The 25258-nt window shown below is 40.9% G+C and overlaps 1 protein-coding gene across 4 annotated transcripts in view; it reads right to left on the bottom strand.

Annotated features, from left to right (window-relative positions):
* Positions 1–25258, bottom strand: part of ccser2a (coiled-coil serine-rich protein 2a) — a 622973-nt gene that overhangs the window by 28765 nt on the left and 568950 nt on the right. The window contains exon 11 of one of the 4 annotated variants that reach the window (XM_043679236.1): positions 11155–11194. The exons of the other annotated variants lie outside the window; for them this stretch is intronic. Coding sequence (XP_043535171.1) covers positions 11155–11194 — 40 coding nt within the window. The remainder of the gene's footprint in view (positions 1–11154; positions 11195–25258) is intronic. 4 annotated transcript variants of the gene reach the window in all.

Genomic DNA, 25258 nt, shown 5'->3' with positions numbered 1-25258 from the left:
TTTTCTCAATACAAAGGGATTTAACACTATCAGCTTTGTACATACAACAGAAGCAAGTGCATCATAGAATCCCTACAGTATGGAAGCAGGCCATTCGGCTCCATGCAGTCTGCAGTGACCCTCTGAATAGCATCCTACCCAGACCCACCCCCTATCCTATCCCTGAAACCCTGCATTTCCCATGGCTAATCCACCCAACATCCCTAGACACTCTTCGCAATTTAACACTGCTAAATCCACCTAACCTGCACATCTCTGGAGGAAATCAGAGGACCCCGAGGAAACCCATGCAGACACGGGGAGAATGTGCAAACTCCACACAGACAGTTGCCCGAGAAGGGAATTGAACCTGGGTCCCTGGCGCTGAGAGGCAGTGGTGCTGACCACTGAGCCACATTCCTGGAAACTCAAATCAATGTGGCAGAAAGACTGGTGTGGGAGAAGTGGTTTCCAAAATGTAGGGCATCAGCACCAATACCGGGGAAAGTGGGATCTGCGCTGGTGGGATGGCTGCACCTGAACTGTGCTGGGATGGTGTTGTTGCAAAACAATTAACTCGTGAAGTAGAGTGGGGGCAAGGACTAAATTTGTGCATTTCTGGTGTACAAAGAACAAAAAAAATTTACAGCCCAGGAACAGGCCCTACTCCCTCCAAGCCTGAGCCGATCCAAATCCACTGTCTCAACCTATCGCCCAACTCCTAAGGATCTGTATCCCTCTGCTCCCCACCTACTCATGCATCTGTCCAGATGCACCTTAAATGAATCTACCGTGCCTGCCTCTACTACCTCTGCTGGCAATGCGTTCCAGATGCCCACCACCTTCTGCGTGAAGTACTTTCCACTTGTATTCCCCTTAAACTAATCTCCTCTCACCTTGAACGCGTGACCTCTTGTTGTTGAATCCCTCACCCTGGGAAAAAGCTTCTCTCTATCCACCCTATCTATACCCTTCATGATTTTGTAAACCTCAATCAGGTCCCCCCTCAATCTCCTTTTTTCTAATGAAATTACACAATGAATGGAAGAGCCTTGGGAAAAGTTGATGAGCAGAGAGATCTGGGAGTGCAGGTCCATTATACCCTGAAGCTTGTTGCACAGGTGGATAGAGTGGTCAAGAAGACATATGGTATGCTTGCCTTTATCGGACAGGTATTGAGTAGAAGAGCTGGCAAGTCATGTTAACATTGTACACGATGTTGGTTTGGCCACATTTAGAATACTGTGTACAGTTCTGGTCGCCACATTACCAAAAGGATGTGGACGCTTTGGAGAGGGTGCAGAGAAGGTTTACGAGGATGTTGCCTGGTATGGAAGGTGCTAGCTATGAAGAGAGGTTGGGTAGGTTAGGTTTATTTTCATTAGAAAAAAGGAGATTGAGGGGGGATCTGATTGAGGCTTACAAATTCATGAAGGGTATAGACAGGGTGGATAGAGACATGTTTTTCCCAGGGTGAAGGATTCAATAATGAGAGGTCACGCTTTCAAGATGAGAGGTGGAAAGTTTAAGGGGGATACATGTGGCAAGTACTTCACACACAGGGTGGTGGGCGTTTGGAACGTGTTGCCAGCAGAGGCGGTAGAGACAGACACGGTATATCCGTCTGGACAGATGCACGAGTAGGTGGGGAGCAGAGGGATACAGATGCTTAGGAATTGACCGACAGGTTTAGACAGTACATTTGGATTGGCTCAGGCTTGGAGGGCCGAAGGACCTGTTCCTGGGCTGTAAATTTTCTTTGTTCTTTGTTTTAAAACAATCCTAACCTACTCAACCTTTCTTCATAGCTAGCACCTTCCATTCCAGGCAACAACCTCATAAACATTCTCTGTACCCTCTACAAAGCGTCCACATCCTTTTGGTAATGTGGCGACCAGAACTGTACACAGCATTCCAAATGCGGTCGAACTAAAGTCATGTACAATTTTAATATGACCTGCTAGCTCTTATACTCAATACCCCGTCCGATGAAGGCAAGCATACCATATGCCTTTTTGACCACTCTATCTACTTGTGCAGCCACCTTCAGGGTACAACAGACCTGAACTCCCAGATCTCTCTGCTCATCAACTTTTCCCCAAGGGTCTTCCATTTACAGTATAATTCGCTCTAGAATTAGACTTCCCAAAATGCATCACTCACATTTGCCTGGATTGAACTCCATCTGCCACTTCTCCACCCAACTCTCCAGTGTATCTATATTCTCCTGTATTCTTTGGCAGTCCCCTATGCTTTCTGCTACTCCACCAACCTTTGTGTCATCTGCAAACCTACTGATCAGACCACCAATGTCTGCTTCAAGATCATTTATGTACATCAATTAATGTGAGAAATGATAACCAGACAATGACCAGATGTGACAGGGAATAGAGATCTAAGAGCAAATCAACAGCAATGACTAGAGATTACAGACACACAAGAATAAAACTTAAGGCCCTGTATTTGAAACCAAATTGAAATAAATAAGTACGATCTACTGGCCATAACTGAGATGCGGCTCCAAGCTGGCTTCGAATAGCATCTAAAATATTGAAGGATATGGGACATTTAGTCCCCAGGTTCTGATGAATTTCATCCTAGGGTCTTAAAAGAAGTGGCCAGTCAAATAGTTGATGTGTTGGTCTTAAACCTATTGGATTATAAGGTGGTGTTGTGTTATTTCTGACTCTTGGAGAACAGCTGAGAGGTGACCACCTTTGCCAGGAGTTTTAATATCTAAAGGTTACTCCAGTTTAAAAACTATCTCCTGATTAAAATTCTAGACTTCAGCAGAAGCAAAAATTGCTATTTTTTTCACCATGATATGGAAAGAAAGTCTTTCATCTCTACTGTTTGAAAGCGAGCATTGAGAGAGTATGATACCCAGTCAATATGGGAAGATTCCCAATGAATATGGATAAAATGCTTTCACAGCTGGAGGTAACCAGAGTATATCAGATTTAATAGAACTGGCCAAAGTATCAGAGACAACATCCAGAAAATAAGCGTGACATAGTGGGCTGCTGTGACCTGGAATACTGAATCAGAAAGCTGCCTGACGGACAGTGGGGGTAGATTCAATAATCGTCAAAATAGAATTGCATACTTAAAAAAGAAAGAAAATGCAGAGATATGAGGAAAGAGAAAGGAAACATGTGAAAAGAGCTAGCACGAGCAAAAGGACGAACGATCTCCTCTTCTGCGGTAACCTTCTCTGATTGCATGGGAAGACCAGACTACCAGACCAGTCACTGATCATCACTACACCATCAGTGTCTAGAGCTACAATGATCCCTATGCCAAGGCTAAAGTAACCAAATTGCAAAGGCCCATGACCATGTTTTCAGGTAACTCTATTTTTTTGACACATAGACATCCTCGGCTGAATGAGGAACGTATTGCTTCAGATGTCAATAGGATCACACACTCTAGTACAGCCGACACAATACAGATCACATTGCAAGGTCCATATTAATGTTTCCAACTGTTAAAACATTTAACATTTCACTTATCATAAATGAGGCTGCAGAAAATTTCAGTTCACCCACAGACTCCTCCCATACTGTGATCAAAGAATACTGTAACACCTCAAGCAATTGTTCTCCTCAAGAGTTTGATTCATAAATGCTAGTGATGTTAGAAATGGTTAGGCTTATGCCCGAAACGTCGATTCTCCTGTTCCCTGGATGCTGCCTGACCTGCTGCGCTTTTCCAGCAACACATTTTCAGCTCTGATCTCCAGCATCTGCAGACCTCACTTTCTCCTACAGGGGATATACAACACAGAAACAGGCCATTTGGCCCATCCAGTCCACCTGATGTTTGAGAATCTGCTCATCTTTCCTTATCCAAATCTATCTTCAATAGCCTTTATTCCCTCCTCTCCTCATGTGTTTATCTCATCTCCACTTCCACATTTAGACTATTTACTTCAACCACTTCGTGCGTTAGTAACTTCCACATTCACACTATGACTACACCTTCTCCTGTATTCTTCATTGGATATGTCTATTACATATTGATGGAATAACTCTGCATCAACTCGACCAAAATCTTATATAATTTCAAATATTCCTATTAGATCAATCCTCAGTCTTTTCTCAACAGAAAAGAGACCCAGCCTGTCACTCTTTCCCTGAAACGTGAACCCTTGGATTTCCACTAAGATCTTTGTAAACTGTGTTTGCTGTCTCTTCAGTCTGTCCCTTTTTATAATGTGACAACTAGAATGTACACAGTACTCAACGTTTCATCTCACCTGTCTAATTAACAGGTTTAGTAAAATTTCTTTAGTTTTCATTTCTAGTGCATTATAATAGCATTAGATAGACAGTGCAAGGAAGAAAAATCCACTCATTTTTCAAATGGTTAGTTTTGCTTTATTGATTTGACATCTGTGTCAGCTACACTCAAAAATGTAATAATATCAGATACATATAGGAAATCTATTAAATCTCTGAACTGCCCTTCACCAATTCTGTATTACTGGAAAACATCATGAATACTGTTACCCAAGGAGAAAGATTAATAATTCTACAAAGTTCTACAACTGACTTGCCCTGGCAGTGAGCATTCAGCCATAATGACAGGAGAGGTAAACATTCTAGCTGCACTCAGGGATATCCATGAACACTACCTTGGGAGAATCAGTTCATTTATAAACAATTCTGAAGATGCTTCTCATACTTCAAATGTCACATTTCAAATGTCATCCAATAAACTCTGATTGCAAACCCGAATTCCTGTCACTCTCTCATGCAATAAATATCCAACATCCTCGCTGGAGGAAGACTTGCACAAGTGGCAAAAGATAAGGAGAGACAAGTCTGTGTAGGGAGTGAATGTAAGGTCAGTGGAATAGGACAGTCAGTGTAATGAACATCACAATGTTGTGTATTACATCCAGACCAGTACAGTAGAAAATGGTGCAGGCTTCAACTTTTTAATGGGATGATTAAGAATGGGTTTTGTCACTTGTATTCTGGCAGCCAAATTAATCAGGGAATCCTTTCTCAGTAAACTCAATCGCTTTAACTAGATTATCACCCTGATCCTTGAAAGTGCTCAGGTCTCTCCCTGAAGGAAAACAGCTTTAACTCGATAATGGATCTGTGACTTGACCTCAATATACGAGTCATCCCTTTATCTTCCGTGGCAACATTTCACCATTTTTCTCATTGTTCCCCTGCTTCTGTACATTCCTGCACACAATCTGCAGGACACAGACCCCAAAGGCACATCTGCCTCTACTCCCTTGGTTGGTCCTTCTTGCAGACAGTGTATCTCTATCTGCACATCCCTCATTATCTCCCTGCTTGCTTTTAAAAAGCATCCTCTGACCCTGCCTTTGTTGGTCACTATCTTTTCCATTCTGCTCACTACCCATCACTGCTTCTCTGTTTTGGATAGCTCCTGGAGGTTTCTCTCTTAAAATTAAAAATTAAAGCTCTTGTTGTTATTGAAAAACAAACACTCCCTGACTATTGTATTTAAGTCAAGGATAAACACAAATAACAGGCAATCAGAACAAGTGCTGTAAAATCTTATTGTTTATAAGGAGTTCATAGCAGCTTAATTTCTCATGATCACACTAGGAACATAAGCCTTTGTTGCTCACAAGCAGATGGTTTAGTGACAACAGCTATTGAAGATGCCAGATTTAGCCTCTTGAGAATTTTTACACTGAAAACAATTTAATGGATAACTGTTTATGGCAGTCTCACTATGGATCTGAGTTCTGACATTCTTAAAGTGGTCATTCTTAAAGTGTTGACCTGATATTCTGAAATACCTGGGTGATGTCTTTATATTTGCATCTCAATTGAGGGGTACAAACAGCTGAAAAATTAATCTCAAACACTGACAGTCAATGTCTATACGTTCTGTTTTCGTTTCAGATTTCCCTCAGTTTTTCTTTTTAATACACGACGGTACAACCTGATGCTACCAAAGGCTATGTGTTCAATCCGAATCTTTCCCATCGCAGACTGACTCTACTCCTCTTCCTGCTCAGCCTCCTCCCATATATTCTTCTTACTTAACTGTTGGGTTCCAGTTGGTGTGATCAGATGGTGTTTCGATGCAGGAATGCCAGCTATTTCTTAAAGATGGTGAAACATGCTTTTTAATGACAATGTTCTCAGTGCCTCTCAGTCTGGGGGGGTGCAATAAGTTTGATGGAAACATACTCTTGAAGAATTCCAATTAATACGTTGGAGGATGAAGGTTACAATTGTCACTAGCTTGTTATAGCTGTGTCACCTGGTTGGGATAACTGTCTTGAATGGTACTCGGCAGCAGCCCTCCACAATCACCTGATGAAGGAGCGTCGCTCCAAAAGCTAGTGTGCTTCCAATTAAACCTGTTGGACTATAACCTGGTGTTGTGTGATTTTTAACTTTGAATGGTACTAACTGCTTTGCACAGTATTATATTAAAAAAATCACAATCAACTGTTCAATCCTAATCAGTCAAAACCTACAAAATAAGAAATAAGCCAATAAAACACAGGCTGTTAATTTGTTTAAATTCTGTTATTGTCAATTTGCTTTTTGTGTAAAGTTCACTGCTGTCAGTCTTGGAGATGTCAGAGAGGTCTGCACAGAGGTAGGATCACAGCAGAGACAATGTAAACAAGCATTTACATACTGCAATAAAACCAACAGACAGTTACGCTCCATCCATTCTGAACCCGATCCAGTAAATTAACAGCCTGTTGATCCCCACTGCTCAGTGGTAAGAAGCTCCCTGCATTGAGAAAACGAATCTACTCAGCAAACAGATGTCTGCCTTTTATCAACTGAATTGTGAAGCTGGAAATAATGTTGTATTAAAAATTATCTAATATCAGATGAGGGTGCTTTAATGGACAAATTACATTTTCAAAGCAACTCTGACCTTATGCTAGTATGCTGACAATATCACCACTCTAAATATGGACAAATGATCAACACTGTGATACCAGAAGCTCAAATATTTTGATAACTTGAACAGGTTTCTTGAAACACACCTTATGTCATGGAATATAACTCAATTTCCATTAAATGCAGATTTTTGCAGCACTGTACTCCCAAAAAAGTTAAAGTTGGGTGGTTTTTGAAATCTCTACATGTGTCAGGAACTGCTAGATTCCACCTCCAGGTTAGGATGCACATGCAGCTCCTTCTGTTTAGTTGGTATTTCTGGTGTAAGAGCAGAAAATGTTACAAATATACACCGCTTAATTCACATCCAGAAGATGGATTTATCTTTATGGGTTGGGACTTTTTATTCTGAAGGTTTCTGCTGGGTTTTCTGTTTGCTAATTATTGATGGAAAAATTAATGATATGCAATAATAAAAGTGAATATCATTTTTGGGCCTTATCTACACATTACTTCAAATTACCAATTCCCAATTTTAATCTCTGGTAAGGAACAGCAGTTTAGCATTTCTGAACCATTTCTAACTGCTTCTGTAAATCCCTGATGGCTGACTGAGATGTGGAGCATCCATGACCTTGAGAAAATATGGAAGGAAAGAATTGTACTGTTCTCTCCACGTACAGTGTACGTACAGAAACGGTCTCTTTGTTAACTTGTATTTTGGAGCCATCTCAGAAGTTTTGCTCTGGAACCCAATCTGCAAATAAGGATAAATCATTTACAGAGAGTGTTCTCTTTGCCACAAAACCTGCAAAGAATTATGGGAGTGGTGGCGGCGGGGTAAGAGGAACAGTCAAGGTGGGAGGAAGAGACAAGAAATTAGGGGAGAGAAGCTAAAAGCACAACTAAAACAAGCAGTGGTTTTGAAGGAGCTCAGTAGTAAAACAAAGGTGGAGGATGAGCACTGGGGAGTGCAGGGGTGTGACTCTGACAGGGAAAAAGGACATAGGTCAGTGTGGTTCTGAATGGCCTGCAGATATTGTAGTGAGTATGTTATTTAACAGCAGTGTGGTTAAGTTGTGTCATTCTTTGTGGAAAGCTGCATGCCTTTCTCAAATGCTGTTAAATTTTCATCAGAGGTCGGGTGGTTAAGAAGGCATTTAGCACGCTTGTTCTCATTGCTCAGACCATTGAGTATAGGAGTTGGGATGTCATGTTGAGGCCATACAGGATGTTGGTGAGGCCTCTTCTGGAATACTGTGTGCAGTCCTGGTTGCCCTTTATTGGAAAAATACTATTAAATTGGACAGGGTTCAAAAAACATTTACCAGGCTGTTGCCAGGAATGAAGGGTTTGTGTTATATAAAAATAGGCTGCACAGGCAGGGACTTTCTTCACTGAAGCATTGGAGGTTGAAAGGTGACCTTATAGAGATCTATAAAATCATGAGGGGCACGGATAAAGGTGAATAGCAAGGCTCTTTTCCTTAGGGTGGGTGAGTTCAAAATAGGGGCATATTTTCAAGCTGAGAGGAGAAAGATTTGAGGAGGACCTGAGGGGCACCTTTTTCACACAGAGGGTGGTTCGTGCATGCAATGAACTACCACAGGAAGTGGTGGATGCAGATACAGTTACAACGTTTAAAAGACATTGGGAGAAGAACATGAATAGGAAAGGTTTGGAGAGATATGGCCAAATATAAGTTGGTGGGACTAGTTCAGTTTGGGAACCTGGTTGGCGTGGACTGGTTAGAACCTAAGGATCTGTTTCCATGCTGTATGACTCTATGATGCTGCTTTTATACTGGGCTTTGATGATGCATAAACTTGCAAGAAAGAGATGGAAAGCGGTGTTGGCTCTGTTGAGCAACTGTTGAGTAAAAGTGTTTTTACCACAGGGCCAGAGATAAGGACATCTTCAAGCATGACATGAAAACTAACCTGAAATACCTTCTACACCTTTGACATAATGTCTCCAATGAGAAACATAAAAATATCAAACTTTATTCATTATACCAGAGGAAGCCAACCTTGTTGCACATTTCAAATTCAATTTTCCTCTGGGGACCAATGAGCAAATTTCAGAAAGAGAAGCGTTGCCACAATAGTAAACATGAATTCCACCAAAGAAATGCAAAAGCAATAAGTTAAACATTTAAATGAGCAATTAATAGATATGACCTTAAAATATGGTAAAGCTGAATAATAAAGTCAACTTTTGTCTTTTTGGTTAAGAAGCAGCACTAGATAGATAGAGAGAGAGAGAGAGAGAGAGAGACTGAGAGTGAGATAGAGACAGAGAGAGAGAAAGAGAGACTGAGTGAGTGTGTGTGTGTGTGTATATGTGAGTGAGTGAGTGAGTGAGTGAGAGAGAGAGAGAGAGAGACTGAGTGAGTGAGAGAGTGAGAGAGTGAGAGAGAGAGAGAGAGAGAGACTCTTACCTTGGCAACAACTCCTACCTTGTTATCGCACTTTCTCAATCTCACATCCTGCCCTCTATACCTCCCAGTCCCTCTGCCTCTGAACTCTCTCCCTCCCTCTGTCTTTATTTGATTCTCTTTAACTTCAAGAAAATAATCCACAGGGCTTTGCATTCCAAAAATTTACTCTCAGTTTTACCTCATCAGCAAACATTTCATGTTGATATGAAAGTGGATGTGCTTTTAGTTTCTTGAGAGATTTAAATAGAACTTGTTAAAATATTGATTCCCTTTATAAAAATGGAAAAAAAGAAAAATCAGCAGTGACCTTGCAGCTCACCACTATCTCGGCCTGGTAGGCAGGTTCTCTCCACCACATCACTCTCATTGCCTTTCACTCTCATCATGTACCCTTCCTCCCAAAATCACAGTCTCCCTGAAAGCCTCCCATCACCAAATCTGGCTGCAGACTCACTGCTCTGGCCCTAGGCCTCAGGCCACCTGTGGCTTCAGGCCTTAAGAATTGGAAACTTGGGCCTCTCAGGGCTCTGGGAGTTAGTGCTCCTAGAGAATCAGGGCCTCTCGGGGGCCAAGGCCTCTTCCCCCTTCTGGATCCTCCAATCACTGACAGGCTCTGATAGGCTCACCATCTACGCACATGGGAGAGAAAGGCCTTCTGATTGAAGGAGCAGCTCTTCACAAAATCTTCAGCTTATCGTTAGCTTTATTTAAAACTGCTGTTTCAAATAAAACATTGATTTTTTAAAAAATTAAGACATTTCAAAGCAACAACAAACTTTCATATTACATTTATTCCCCCCAGGCCTATTGTCCTGCTCAATGAGGTAATGTAATTGTCAATAATGGGAACTCGAGTAATGAGCTGTGAACTTGTCTCCCAGTTCATTGGGTTCTGGTGGGTTGTTTGTGACTGCAGACCATAGTTCAGGCAACCCTGTATCACATCATCAATGCACTTACAATATAACTTCATTTATGGGCAGCTCGAGGCAAGATTTGGATTTTTAAAAAAATTAAACTTTATGAATTTTCATTCTACAGAAACCCCGCAGAAGGACAGAGAGAATATTCCGGGACCTTATTCTGAATTCTCAAATAGGTTAGTCTCCATCTTCATCATTTGGGAGGGTATAAGGGAGAGAAAGGCAACCTATAAAAATAACTCCGTGATCACCCTCCCTTTCTATGGAGATTGAAATTCCATGTCGATGATTTTGGGTGACCTTTGCCACTACCTGATCAGTGAAGATGAAAATGGCCCTGAACATCTTTCAGATTCACATTTTGAAATATCTCCAACTCGATATTTAACAATGTTGTGCATTTATCCTGCTTCTTGTGCTATGGAACTGCTTGCTAAAAAAGGGTTGAAGACTTCAAATGGATTAGAAAATCAGAGCTGGGAAATTGGAGTATTACGGTCGGTACACATTGTATGAGAATATAATGGAAATACATAACTGACTGATAAGATAACAGTTGAGGAAATTAGACATCTTCATAAACATGTGTGGTTCACACTCCTCAACTGAGCAGATGCTAAACAAATGCCTTAATTCACTGCGTGATAATGGATATGATGCACATTAACACATTTTATTTTCAATGTCAATTGCTTCTATTTGAAGTGCTCTATTGTGATGTCTCTACATCCTTTGTAGGCTCAGATTATAGAATGCTCTGATGTAGAACCTGCAGTAGCAGTTTGGAGCACACAGTGAATTTCAGCGAATATATATTTAACGTGTACACACAGATTACAGCCAGCCATTTCATCAAACAGCTCTGAAACAGCCTACAGGTTTGTGCATGCAGGGTTATGTCATACATGCAGCATGCAGTCAGCAGTGATTAGATTGCATTGTACCATACCACACTTTATCATAGAAGTATTGGACAACATCCTCAACTCCTTGCATCAGCCAATGAGAAGGGAGAGACAGAGAAAGACAAGGACATGGGTAGTGACATCACAAATGATGAACCTCATTAATCAAAGCATTGGAAAACACGGCAGTTACCAAAAAAATACTAACTGACCTTTCACCTGGACAATTTCACTTTGGAAGCAAAAGTTTCATGAACAGCTTGTATAATATTTATAAAGCACTGTGCAGTATGGTAAACCCTCTACTGTGTACTTTTTCCAGAGGTGACAGTACAATGTAATTCTAACATATACCATCTACGGTGTAATGTGCAGTCTGGTATTTTAAGTTCCTTTGTTGTTGTACAGAGGTCACCAATGCACTAGTAATAACTTATTTTACTGAGTATTTTATTGCTTTTTATTGAGGTCTCTTTTATCCCCAAAGTGCAGAGGTCCCTTGTGTATTGTGCATTGTTAGTATATAACACCCTGGACAATGTATTATTGCAAACTGCACAGGTTTCATGTAATTGCAAAATATATTGATGATTTCACATTATCTGAGAGTTGGATCATGGGGCATCATTTTTACTTCTTGCTGACAGTATTATTCATTAGAACAAAACATTAAATGATGAGTTTTCCACCTCCAACTCCTCAGTTTGGAGTGATCCAGCATTTCCCTGTCTCACTCGTCTTTACATCAGAGAAGCAATGTTACATCAGTTGAGAATTTTTTTAAAAACCTAGGCTTCATTTGGGAAGGAGTGAGCAGCTGAGTCTTTTGATCAGTGATGTTGTGGGGATTCCTGAGACGCAAACAGTGTTGGTGTGATGTTTGCAACTTCACATTTACTGTCCAATGGATAACTTACTTTCTACAAACCTGCATTGCACTCTCCTCACTGTGCTAATCCTGAAGTCATTTTATTTTGATACCCAGTTGACTCCACTTAAATGAATAAACGAAACTTACAGAATTGACTAACTACAACCTTTTTTCGAACAAAAACATAAGTTGCTGGAAAAGCTCAGCAGGTCTGGCTGCATCTTTGAAGAGAAATTAGAGTTAACGTTTCAGGTCTGGTGACCCTTCCTCATCGGATAACTGGACCCGAAATGCTAATTTTGATTTCTCTGCACAGATGCTGCCAGACCTGCTGAGCTTTTCCAGTAACTTCTGTTTTTGTTTCTGATTTTCAACATCCGCAGTTCTTTCAGTTTTTCATCTTTTTTCCCAAGTTACTCACTAACCACAGCCAAGAAATGGCTCAGTAGCCTGCACCATGAATAGCGTTGATGTTGTGTTGAACTAGCTGTGAAATCACATGCTGTGTCCCGAGGACAGACCCCACTCCTTCAGTCCCCAATCCTCACTGACTGGAAGATAAATCCCCAAATCGTTTCCTCTCAATACTTTGCTGTGAAGTCCTATTTAATACATACATTTTAAGGCAAGTTGTATGATACAGTCACCTCCTCAAGACTGATCATTTGATGATCAGAAGTTAGAAAATTAAAGAGTAATGGCAATGCGAAAGCAATGTGCAATTTGAGAATCATTCCATTCAGCTGTTCACTCATATAAAACCTTATCAAGTCCCTCAGACATGCCTCTAAGCATTTCATATTTCATGGATCACTTTGATGTGCAATGTAGCCAAATATGGTGGCCATTTTCGTCACAGCAAGCTTCTGAATTGAGAACTTAAGTGAGTAGAAAGTGCAATGAATACTTTACAGCAAGTTTCTAATTAGTGATAGTCTCAACCAACGCAATTTTCTGACAAGCAAGGCAATGTTTGAACAAGCTTTATACTTGTTGAAAGTACAGATTTAAGAACAACTAGATTACATTTGCCATTCCATTCTCCACAGGAAATCTAATTGCAACTCAACTGTCACTAGGTCCAGTCAATGGATTGGAATGCAAAAGTAGAGAGATTGATGATAACGGTGTCGGGGATGTGGAATAACAGGAGCGCTCACTTCACAGCTGCTGATCACTGAAAAAACAGCATGGCAGAAAAAAAGAACAGGCACCCCAGCTCAACCAGCTGAGGTACAGCCCACAGTTCTGGCTGCCATGTTGTAACAAGGAGCCAGAGAAGGTATAGAATTAATTCACATTATGACACAAGACCTGAGATGATATGTTAATCATGAAGGGTTACAGCTCTTTCCTTCAGCAAAGAGTAGGCATTGAGCAGCGCTCCTCCCACTGAGACCCCATCACAACCTCTTGGTGAAAACTGAGAGAGGGATGGGGACAGAAGATCTGAGAGAGTCTGTGAAAGAAGCCCCTCATTGGCCACTGCTGTTTTGGAATTTACAGCCTAAATATTTCAGCTCATGATCCCATTTGGAGTTGTGACCTCCACTTTAGGAAACCCTGGCTTCAGGTGACCTAATGTATGTCTTTAAGATTATAGAAGGATTTTTTGCGATAGTTATAAAGGTGATGTTTTATTTTTGGGAGTCAAGAGCTAGAGGCCATAAATATAGTCTCCAGTTCTGGTCAACTGTCACTGATGTGAAACTTATTGGTCATGTATCAATACTGAGAAACATCAACAGAAAGTGATAGTTTTGTGAAAAAAAAAATTGTTTTCATTGGTTTTGCTTTATACTGAGCACTGATGACAAGCCTCAAGTAAACAGAAGGCTAAACTCAGAAGGATGGAGAAAAATAAAGTCAGAAGTTTTATTTTGTTTCAGATACAAAAGCGATTAATATTTTGTTGGCAATTAAGTGCAGAAGAAATGATCAAAGTTATGGCTCAGTAAAAAGCCATTCAGCCCAACTGGTCAGTGCCAGTGTTTCTACTCCCCATATATCTCCATGTACCCCATCAGTATGCCCCTCTCTCTCATGGATCTATCATGTTTCACATCAAATGCGTCAATGCTATTCACCACAACTGCTCCCTGTGGCAGTGAGCTTCACATTCCCATCATACTCTGGATAAAGACAACCCTGCTGAATTTCCAAATGGATTAATTTCTAAGGACCTAATCCTAAGCTGGACAGACATGACTCCAGCAATGGTATGAGAGATTGCTGTTAGCTGGGTGGGAGGGAAGAAGCACTCTGAGCTCTTAGTGCAGCATGGCTGCTGTGTCACGCTCCTCTCTTCTCCTGCTTCAGTGAGGTTGCTCATCATGGAGCCCAGCAAGATAACAGCAAAGCATGTGACAATCAAATATTAGAACACATCCACAGAAAATATGTTGCTTCAATGAAACAAACCAGGCATTGCATTACCTTCGAGAACTTCCAACTACAATATCATCAAGTTTAAATCTGTACATGGAAAGTGCTGTGAGGCTTGAAACTAAAGCTGTCTGATTAGACAAGGTTGCATGTACTTTGGTGAAAACAGCATTTGTACTACTGGGCTTTCCCCTCTGACCCCCATATCACTTTCATATCATATACGTCATTCTAACAGGCTGCAGTACAATCATACTTTGTCAGGTAGGGTTGATTGGTGCCAGACTGCCCAAAATCAGCTTTCTGCTTTTGAAGGAAGTCAAAGCAAGAATGAAATAGACTCACAACACTGCAGGAACTGACCCCTGTCCAACAAAAGGAAGAATAAATACTCCACACAACCAAACCTCCCTTTCTGTACAGGCCCTTCCACATGGTGAATGAAGATGCTATATGAGGCTAACAACCCATCACAACCATACCACCACCTGTGTGTCATGGGTCCCCTGAGAACAGTCTCTCCTATTACCTTTAAATGAGTATCTTTCAACAGAGAGAGCAGTGTGTGGATGGAGTGTCAGAATGCTGCTTTCACAGGACCACATATATGTCAAGTGTAAAGTCATCTTCGGCCAGATAGTGTCTAGATACTGTGGGACCTCTGACTAAAAGCTCGTGTGACATAAAATAATGTTTTTTTTTAAATTACTTGTGCTTTCCCGGAAACTGAGGAATGAACACTCATTTAGAAGAGTGACAAAGTTACTGCTTTACTAAAACTAAAGTCACCATTATCCTACTGGGTTGTTGTCTCATTAGAGAGAGACAACTGGTGGTGGTTTAACCTGAGGATCACCACGCCGCAGTTAAAGGGGAGAGATTAAGAAGGAATGATCTTTTGGGTGCCAGTTAGAGGTCAGATGGTAGCACGCTTGCCTCAGAGTCACAACGTTGTTGGATCAAGTTTGACTTTAGAACTTGTTCATAAAATCCAAGGGTGTCATTGTAATGCAATATTGAAGAACCTTCTGCACTGATAGAGATGCCATTGTGTGAATGAGACATTAAGTCAAATTCCCATACACTCACTCAGATGGACATAATAGATCCCATAGCACAATTTGAAGGAAGACTATGAGCCTTATCTCCAGTAACTTGGCCAGATGTCACCCTCTAATCAATGCCACGAGAATAAGTTGCCTGGTTATTATCACAGTGCAGTTTATGCAGGTTTGCTTTGCAGAGTTAGCTGCTAAATTTCCAACATCACGACAGCGAACATTTATCTGAAGAGTTTCATTGACTGTCAAACCCTTTGAGGTGTCCAATGATTGTGAAAAGTGAAATGATGCACTGCAGAAATTCACCCCAGCTCCTTAGATAGAATATTTCAAATTCACGACCTCTACAGTCTCGAAGAGTAAGGGCAGTACATACATGTGAACACTATCTGCAAGTTTTCCCCAAGCTTACTCACCATCCTGACTGCATTCCTTCAGAGTTACTAGATCAAAATCCCTGAAAGTCCTCCCTCATGGCATTGAGGGTCTACCAAGTGAAAATGAACTCCAGTTATTCCAGACGTCAGCTCGCCACCACCTTCTCAAGGATAACTCGGGATGGGCAATAAATGCTGGCCCAGCCAAAGATGCCCACATCTCGTGAATGAACAAGATGAAAAGCCTGATTTCCAATGGGCAAAACAACTAGAACTTTTATAAATCAACTGCTAATCTGCAATTAACTAAACTGTCACAGTAAATCTTGCAGTGTAAAAATCAAAGCCATTATAAAATAACAAGTGAATATGTATTATATATGTGACATTCATTATTTTGCCTAATCATTGCTGTGTGGTATACTCCTGCTCCATGTTCCTACGGTACTGATCACCAAAACAAAGAAATTAAGCATCACGGAAGTAAAACGGACTCTAATCTCAATGCATACTTTACACAATTTTTCTGTAAATCCAGATATATTATTAAAAATGGTGTGCACACGGACACTTTCTGGATGCAGTTTCTAATTGTTATTTTATTTTGATCATTGAATTATATCAATATTTAACATTCAAAGTGTCCATGTAAACTTTCAACTGGAAATCCAAGCTGTAAACAGGTAACTAATAAAGCAGGGCGTAGATTCTGGCTTTTAGATAGTGCCATGGAACTCTCTCATTGGTGAGTAACAGTCGATGATGTCATGCACAATCAAAGATGAGAATTTTTTATCTGACCCACTGCAATTCTCTCTCCTCTATCCTAGTGCTATCAATGCAGCATCAAGTGGATTATGAATGTTTTGTTTTTCTCTGCCCTGTGCCTGTCAAATTGTTCTGAACATCAACAACCTGTTGGGAAAAGGCACTGGCTTTTAATATCTACTTTAAATTGACTTCTCAATTATTTAAAATGAATGTCCTCTATGGTCCTACAGACTTTAAAGCAATGCACAGAGTTTACCTTATCTATTTTATTTAATACTTCATCTACTTCAGTAAATTGTCTTATTAATTCCTTCTTTAGATGATAGAGATTGTCCTTCTCTGATCTTTCCTTGTAGTTCACCCTTTTCATGTTTAGAATGGATCTTGTTTCTTTTCTTCAGCTTTTCCAATGCACTGTACCATTTTATGGCTCGGTCATCAAAACTGAGCAGATTATTCCCGGGTAGACTTCACAAAGCCTGGGGCTATCCTTCATAAATAAAGATTCCAAGGCTCTGATTCTATAGATCAGCTTGCAACATAGTTTTCAAAAGACTTTGTCATCTTGAATAGAAACAAGGTGATGCATCTCTTATTCTTCGCAGGTTTCCTGTCTGGCTTGATGCTACTCATTCCCCAGAATCAGAAAATAGCGGGTTCAATCCCTGACACAGAGGCAGGTACAGAATTTAGGCTGCAGCTTCCATGCAGTACCAAAGCAGTGCTGCACTGTCAAAGGTGCCACCTTTCAGATCAGATGGTAAAACAAAGCCACATCTGCTCACTGTGCTGTGCATGAAAGATCTATTGGCACTATTTGAATAGGAGAATAGGAGTCAATTGCGTTTGGATTCCATCCACTACATGTCCTGGCCAACAATCTATTGTCAAACCTTCATTGTCGCTGGGTCAAGATCCTGGAACTCCCTCCCTAATGGCATTGTGGGTCAACCGACAGCACATGGACTGCAAGCAGTTCAAGAAGGCAGCTCACCCCCACCTTGTCAAGGGGGCAGCTAGGGAGGGCAGTAAAAGCTGGACCAGTCAGCAGTAGCCACATCCCATTAATATAAATTTGAAAAACAAATTTGCATAGATCATACATAGTTAAAGCTCAAGCACTAATCCCTGTATGATTCACTATTACAAAACTGATAAAAACCCACTTATCTCAGTTCGCTGCTTCCTGCTAATTAGTCAATCTTCTCCCCGTGCTGGTATCTCACCTACAACACCATGCACTAGTTAACTGTGGAACATTCACAAATGTGCTCAGAAATCCAAATAATCACATTTCAGGAAGTTTCATGATTATCTATAATCTGTTGTAAATAGCTGAGGCTGTTTGGCAAGCAAGCTCTTTCTAAATATATGCCCACTGTTGTTATGAATGAAACTTGAAACATGTGATTACAGCCCCTGACTAAAGTTGATAGACTGACATAATCAGCAGTCCCTGATTTCAAATTAGAAACACAGTGATTATATCCCAGTGAAGGCAGCGCTCAACATTATGTGCACAATGTGTTTCAGTCTCCTCAAACACAGCTGTCAAACACCCCAATAATGCGACACAAAAGCAAACTAAAATATATATGTATCCCATACGTGGCCTCATTAAGTAAAAAACATCAGAATTTTCTGGGCCGTTACAGAGGTCTTGTCTTATTTTTACCATCCTGTAATCACTCCTAGGCATTCATTATTGGCAATCTAAACTTTGAGCTCTTTTTATATTCTGATCTCTTGGTCATAACCATTCCCTTTACAAACCACCTGAACCGTCCCACCACAATATTGCAAAGTAACCGTTCAGAGTTTGCCGTAACTCTGGTATTGATTGGGGGAGGTCCTGTATCCTTGTTGTACAAGTTCAGCATTTTTTTCTCAAATATATCATTTCAAAGCCAATTTATTTGAAATTTTGAGGGATCAAGATGTTCTGTGCATGAAACAAAACAAGGTTAGCTTGCAAGTTAAGAAGGAAATGGGATCTTGGCCCTCATTGTTAGAGGGTTAGAGTTTAAAAATAGAGAAGCCTTGTTACAATTGTACAGGGTGCTGGTAGGGCACTGTGTACAATTTTAGTTCCTGTATTTAAGAAAGATTCACTGGGCTAATTCCTGGGATGAATGAATTGATTAGCAAGAATGGCTAAATAGGTTTGGGCCTTGCATTCATTAGAGCTTAGAAGAATGAGAGATGATCTTATTGAAACACACAAGATTCTGAGGGGCTTAGAGTCATAGAAATGTACAGCACAGAAACAGACCACGCAGCCCAACTTGCCCATGCTGATCAGATATTCTAAACTCATCTCGTCCCATTTGCCAGCACTTGGCCCATATTCCTCTAAATTGATAGGACCCTTCCTATTCATATACTCATCCAGATGCCTTTTGAATGTTGTAATTGTACCAGCCTCCACCACTTCCTCTGGCAGCTCATTCCATACACGCACCACCCTCTGCGTGAAAAAGTTGCCCCTAAGGTCCCTTTTAGAGAAATGGTCTCTACGAGTGGGGAGCTAGGGGGGACACAATTACAAAACATGTGAACACGCATTTAAAACTGAGATACAAAGCAACTTCTTCTCCCAGAGGATTGTGAATGCCCCGAATAGTCTCTCAGAGTTATCACAGAAATACTTAAACGGGGGTAGATAGATTTTTGAAATATCAATGAAGTGAGGGCTATAACAAGCTGTGCAAAAGAGAAGTTGAGGCTTGAGGCATATTATTCACGACCTTGGGGTGGTTTTGAGGGGTCAGATAGCCTATTTCTGTTTCTATTTCTTATGTTCTTAAGAAGCAGTCCACGTCCAATTGCAGCAGCTGGCAACAGTCACACCACACAAGAGCTGGGTAATGAACATCTTCATTCAATGGCATTACCATCAGTGAATCACTCATTATCCACATTTGGGGGTTACCATGGAGCAGAAACTGAACTGGATTAACCCGATGAACACTGTGTAGGTCAGAGTACAAAGTTAAAAATCACACAACATCAGGTTAGAAGCACCAATTAAACCTGTTGGACTATAACCTGGTGTTGAGATGTTTAACTTTGTATACCCCAGTCCAACACCGGCATCTCCAAATCATGACTACGAGGTCAGAAGCAAGGAACCCTTTAACAAATAATTCACTCCTTATGAAGAGACTGGAGAACAGAGATCTCTTACGTACTTCTGGGTCAGGAAGCCCAGGTTCAAGTCTCATTTGCCCTGAACATGAGTCATAGCTGTTCAAACAGGTTGACTAAAAAAGCAGACCTGAGTTTCTTGATTTAGTCCAGTCCGCTATTCCTGTTCTTCCTTTATGTTTATTATGTGGTGGTGCCGGTGTCAGACTGGGGGGTACAAAGTTAAAAATCACACAACACCAGGTTATAGTCCAACAGGTTTATTTGGAAGCACTAGTATTTCTATTGTGGTTGCATTGCTCTGGCCAGGCAATGGCAACCCTGCCCCAATGATTTTAACTCATCAAAAAAACCGAAAGAACTGCAGATGCTGGAAATCAGAAACAGACAGGTCTGGCAGCATTTGTGGTGAGAAAGCAGGGTTACTGTTTCAGGTCTGGGGACCCCCTCTTCAAAACAGTAAGCGTTAACTCCGATTTCACTCCATAGACCCTGCCAGACCTGCTGAGTTTTTTCCAGCAATTTACTTTTGTTAATGTTTTTAACTAGTTGTGTGAATGAATTTGTTGACTGGGTGATTTGGGTGGTGAGTATCAAAAGATTTTGATCTTTGTGTAGTTTGTCAAGCAGGTAATATGGTGGCGAGTTTTTAAATTAAAAACAAATTGGGTACTTACCCTGTTGGGCAATATTTGATCTTTGACACTTATTAATTAGTTAATACTCCTTTGTTAACAGCATTGTGAATTACCTATTCCACACAGACTAGCACTTGAGAGAGCAGCTCACACCCACCTTCTCCAGAGCGGTTAGGGATGGCCAGCACTGAACACCTGGCCTACTCATTGATGCCAACATTCAATAAATAAATAACAAAATGAAAATCCATTAATGTTACAGTGTAAATCCTGTTTCTAACACACCTGTTAATCACAGAACATCATTTCCGGCATATCCAGTGTTTGGCAACTTCTCTTAATGATTAGGTTGGTCACTCAATTCAATGATTGCACAATCTACAAGGAACATTTAGTATTCAGTGTGACAGGTTTCTGGATTGTATTGTTTCTGTTTTCTCAGGTGATACCATCCTTCCAAATCTCTTAGTACTTCATTATCCCAGCTTCCAGAAACAAATGTCTGACAAGCAATTATGTGGACAGCAAATTCCCTTCTGGTCATTATTCTTGCAACATGTCAGACATCAAAAGAAAACGTTTTAGTGTCTGAGCATAAAAAAGTACGTGTTTAAACTGTGCACTATTTTTAAAGAATGGTGCAGATGAGGTGAAAATTAAATTGAGTGAGATGGGTATGTAACTATTTTAGACTCAGCTGCAACTGTTCTCCAAAACAAAAACTGACATATTAAGTGGTAAAGAATGTTCTCCATTTTTTAGAGTATTGAGTACAGGAGTTGGGAGGTCATGTTGCAGCTGTACAGGACATTAGTTAGGCCACTGTTGGAATACTGTGTGCAATTCTGATCTACTTCCTATCGGAAAGATGTTGTGAAATTTGAAAGGGTCCAGAAAAGATTTACAAGGATGTTGCCAGGGTTGGAGGATTTGAGCTATAGGGAGAGGGTGAACAGGCTGGGGCTGTTTTCCCTGGAGCGTCGGAGGCTGAGAGGTGACCTTATAGAGGTTTACAAAATTATGAGGGGCATGGATAGGATAAATAGACAAAGTCTTTTCCCTGGGATCAGGGAGTCCAGAACTAGAAGGCATAAGTTTAGGGTGAGAGGGGAAAGATATAAAAGAGACCTAAGGGGCAACTTTTTCATGCAGAGTGTGGTATGTGTATGGAATGAGCTGCCAGAGGAAGTGGTGGAGGCTGGTACAATTACAACATTTAAGAGGCATTTAGATGGGTATATGAATAGGAAGGGTTTGGAGGGATATGGGCCGGGTGCTGGCAGGTGGGACTAGATTGGGTTGGGATATCTGGTCGGGATGGACAGGTTGGACCGAAGGGTCTGTTTCCATGCTCAGGATTTAAACAGTATACTAATTGGAGGCACTATGGCGCAGAAACTAAAAAAAACATTGTTTTTAGTAATCCTATGCATATCATATTGTTACACTGGTGTCAGTAAATATGCTTCAGTAGATGAAGCAGCCTATAATCCCCACCAGTGTCAACTGTTCACGTGCAGGAACATAGATTAGATAAGATTAGATTACTTACAGTGTGGAAACAGGCCCTTCGGCCCAACAAGTCCACACCGACCCGCCAAAGCACAACCCACCCATACATTTACCCCTTCACCTAACACTACGGGCAGTTTAGCATGGCCAATTCACCTAACCTGCACATCTTTGGACTGTGGGAGGAAACTGGAGCACCCGGAGGAAACCCACACAGACACAGGGAGAATATGCAAACTCCACACAGTCAGTCACCTGAGACTACTGGTGGATACAATTTATTACTTAGTAATGTCATCCTGTTAGGCCCACAGAAACTGTACATGGCTTAGCTTTTTTTAAAATCCTTTCATGAAATATAATCATTGCTGGTTAGGTCAGCATTTATTGTCAATTGTTTATTGGATGTCAGCATCAATAACTAGGTCAGTGTTCAGTGCTGGCCATCCCTAACTGCTCTGGAGAAGGTGCTTTCTTCACCCCCTGCACTCTATGTGGAGTAGATGACCCACAACACTGTTAAAAGGGGAGTATTAACTTTTTTGAGAAGGTGGTGGTGAGCTGCCTTCTTGAACCGCTGAAATCCACATGCTGTCGATAGTCCCACAATGCCATTGGGGAGGGAATTCCAGGATTTTGATCCAGTGACACTGAAGGAAAACTGATACATTTCCAAGTCAGGATGGTGAGTGGCTTGGAGGGGAACTTGCAACGGGTGGTGTTCCCATGTATCTGTGCCCTTGTCCTTGTAGATGATAGTCAAAGTTTTGGAATATTCTGCAAAGCAGCATTGTTGAGTTTGTGTGTCAAATGTGAAGGGAATGAATACTGAAGACTATTTTGCCCTGAATGGGATCAAGCTTTTTGAGTGTTTTTGGAGCTGTATTTGTCCTGGCAAGTGGGCAGTATCTCATCACACTGCTGACCTGTGCCTTCAACTGTGGGAAGTCAAGTGACAAGTTATGCACTGCACAAATCCCAGCCTCGACTCCTCTTGTAGCCTTTGTATTTATATGGACTGGATTCTCTTTTGTTGGAAATGGCAACTGCTTAGCAAAAACATTACCACTTGTCAATCCAAATCTGGGTATTATTCAGGTCTTGCCACACAAAGACATGGACTGCTTCAGTATCTGAGGAGTTGTAAATGGTGCTGAACATTGTGTAATCATCAGCAAACACTTCCACATCTGACATTATAATGGAGGGAAGGTCATTGATGAAGCAGCTGAAGATGGTTGGGTATAAGACACTAGCACTGCTGCCTCACAGCGCCAGAGACCCGGGTTCAATCCCTGCCTCGGGCGACTGTCTATATGGAAGTTGCTTATTCTCCCCGTGTCTGCGTGAGTTTCCTCCGGGTGCTCTGGTTTCCTCCCACAGTCCAAAGATGGGCAGGTCAGGTGAATTGGCCATGCTAAATTGCCCGTAGTGTTAGGTAAATATAGGGTAGGGGAATGAGTCTGGGTGGGTTACTCTTTGGAGGGTCGGTGTCGACTTGTTAAGCCGAAGGGCTTGTTTCCATACTGTAGGGAATCTAATCTAAAAAACTTTGATAATCAGCACCTTTTCAGGTGAAGCGTAATTTTTTCTCTTACTAATCTAATTCCTATCTGTGTGTGTGTCTATCTGAAAGATATATGAGTAATCCAGATGCAAAATTTGGAACAGGCCAAGTTGCACTTTGAAAGGTTATACCACTATTGAGATTGGTGCTTTGGAACATTGACCTATAAGATGACATTCAAGAAGTTATGAGTTCAGATTCCCCCACAGCAAGATATGAAAGTGAATTTTTAAAACGTGGCAATTTCTGGGCTAGCACAAAATTCTTATGATCCTGGGGTCCACATCCATGAGGTGGCACGGTGGCTCAGTGGTTAGCACTGCTGCCTCACAGCACCACAGGACCCAGGTTTGATTCCAGCCTTGGGCAACTGTCTGTGTGGAGTTTGCACATTCTCCCCGTGTCCGCGTGGATTTCGTCGGGGTGCTCTTGTTTCCTCTCACAATCCAAAGATGTGCAGGTTAGGTGGATTAGCCATGCTAAATTGCCTGCAGTGCTAGGTGCATCAGTCAAGGGGAAATATAGAGAAATAAGGGACTGGGTCTGGGTGGGGTACTTTTTGGAGGGCCAGTGTGGACTTGTTTGGCCAAAGGGCCTGTTTCCACACTGCAGGAAGTCTTAAGTTCTAATTCTGTGACTATATCCTATTTTCCTCAGGGTGACTAAGGATGGTGGATTGCCTTATTAATATCAGCCAAATCCTGAGGAAATATAAAAAAACAAAACTATTGTCCTGAGTAATATACTGCTATGCTTGCTGTATTAAGCACATCTTGCATTTTATGGTTTTTTTTTAAAACATGAAACCAATAAATATCAAACAAACTAGTTATACAAGTCAGACCTTCATTTATATTTTCATAACTTCAAATTCAAGGGAGTGAATTATATGGCAGCAAATTCGTTGACACATTGCCAAAGTGACAACCATTAAATTGGACTGGAGATTCTACTTTACAATTCTTTTATTCTGGTCTCTCAGCAGATTAATCGAAAAATCATACAAACCAAATTCTCAATTTCAAGAAGATCCTTCCTGCTATGCACAACATTTCTATTCTCTGGAGCACACTGAACTATATTTGAGATATTCTGAAATCTAGCCAGGTTTTCAAAATATCTTCCAGAATAATTTTCTGCTGTCTTGACTTTTAAAGAAGGAAGTCAAAATCCAAACCTAAGATTATAACAAACAGAAAGTATTCTAACACGACAGGAAGTCAGAAACTATGCTATAAATCTGGAGTTGTAAAATGATTTAAGGTTAAATACAATTGACAATCCCTGTTCTTGTAGTTATATTAACATGTCTAAATGGGGGAAAATTACTTTGTGTTTTATGCAGAAAGCAGATATCAAGCCACTGAAAGGTTTATTGGTGAAATGTGGTTTTGGTTCTCCTTTGGCACTAGGCTTAGAGATTTCAGATGTTGCGTATTTATGAAGCTAACTAGTTTCATTTTTTTGTCTCAATGATATTTTATCTCCCAAGATGGTAGATGGCAATACTGGAGAAGATTTTCCTACCTTAGGATGCAAAACTCAGTGTCAATAATTCTCAGATTTTCAACGATACTTCCAGGGAATAAATGGACTTTTCCTGTTCCTGGATTTTAATTCTCTCTCCCACCAAAAATCTTTGCTCAGTTTTTCAAATACAAATACCTTCTGCAATGACCCTCTCATTTCCATTACAGGTGTACGATGAGACAAACTGATATATATTCCTCTCCACTATGCTGTGATTGGAAGTAGATATTTCAAATGTTGGTAATAAATAACTCACTGTGAAAGACATTCAAATACCCAGGTGCTTAAA

The sequence above is a fragment of the Chiloscyllium plagiosum genome, chromosome 38 (assembly GCF_004010195.1).
Source record: "Chiloscyllium plagiosum isolate BGI_BamShark_2017 chromosome 38, ASM401019v2, whole genome shotgun sequence".
NCBI classification, from domain to species: domain Eukaryota; kingdom Metazoa; phylum Chordata; class Chondrichthyes; order Orectolobiformes; family Hemiscylliidae; genus Chiloscyllium; species Chiloscyllium plagiosum.
Note: the sequence above shows the minus strand (reverse complement) of the source record. Positions and strands in the feature narration are given on the sequence as shown.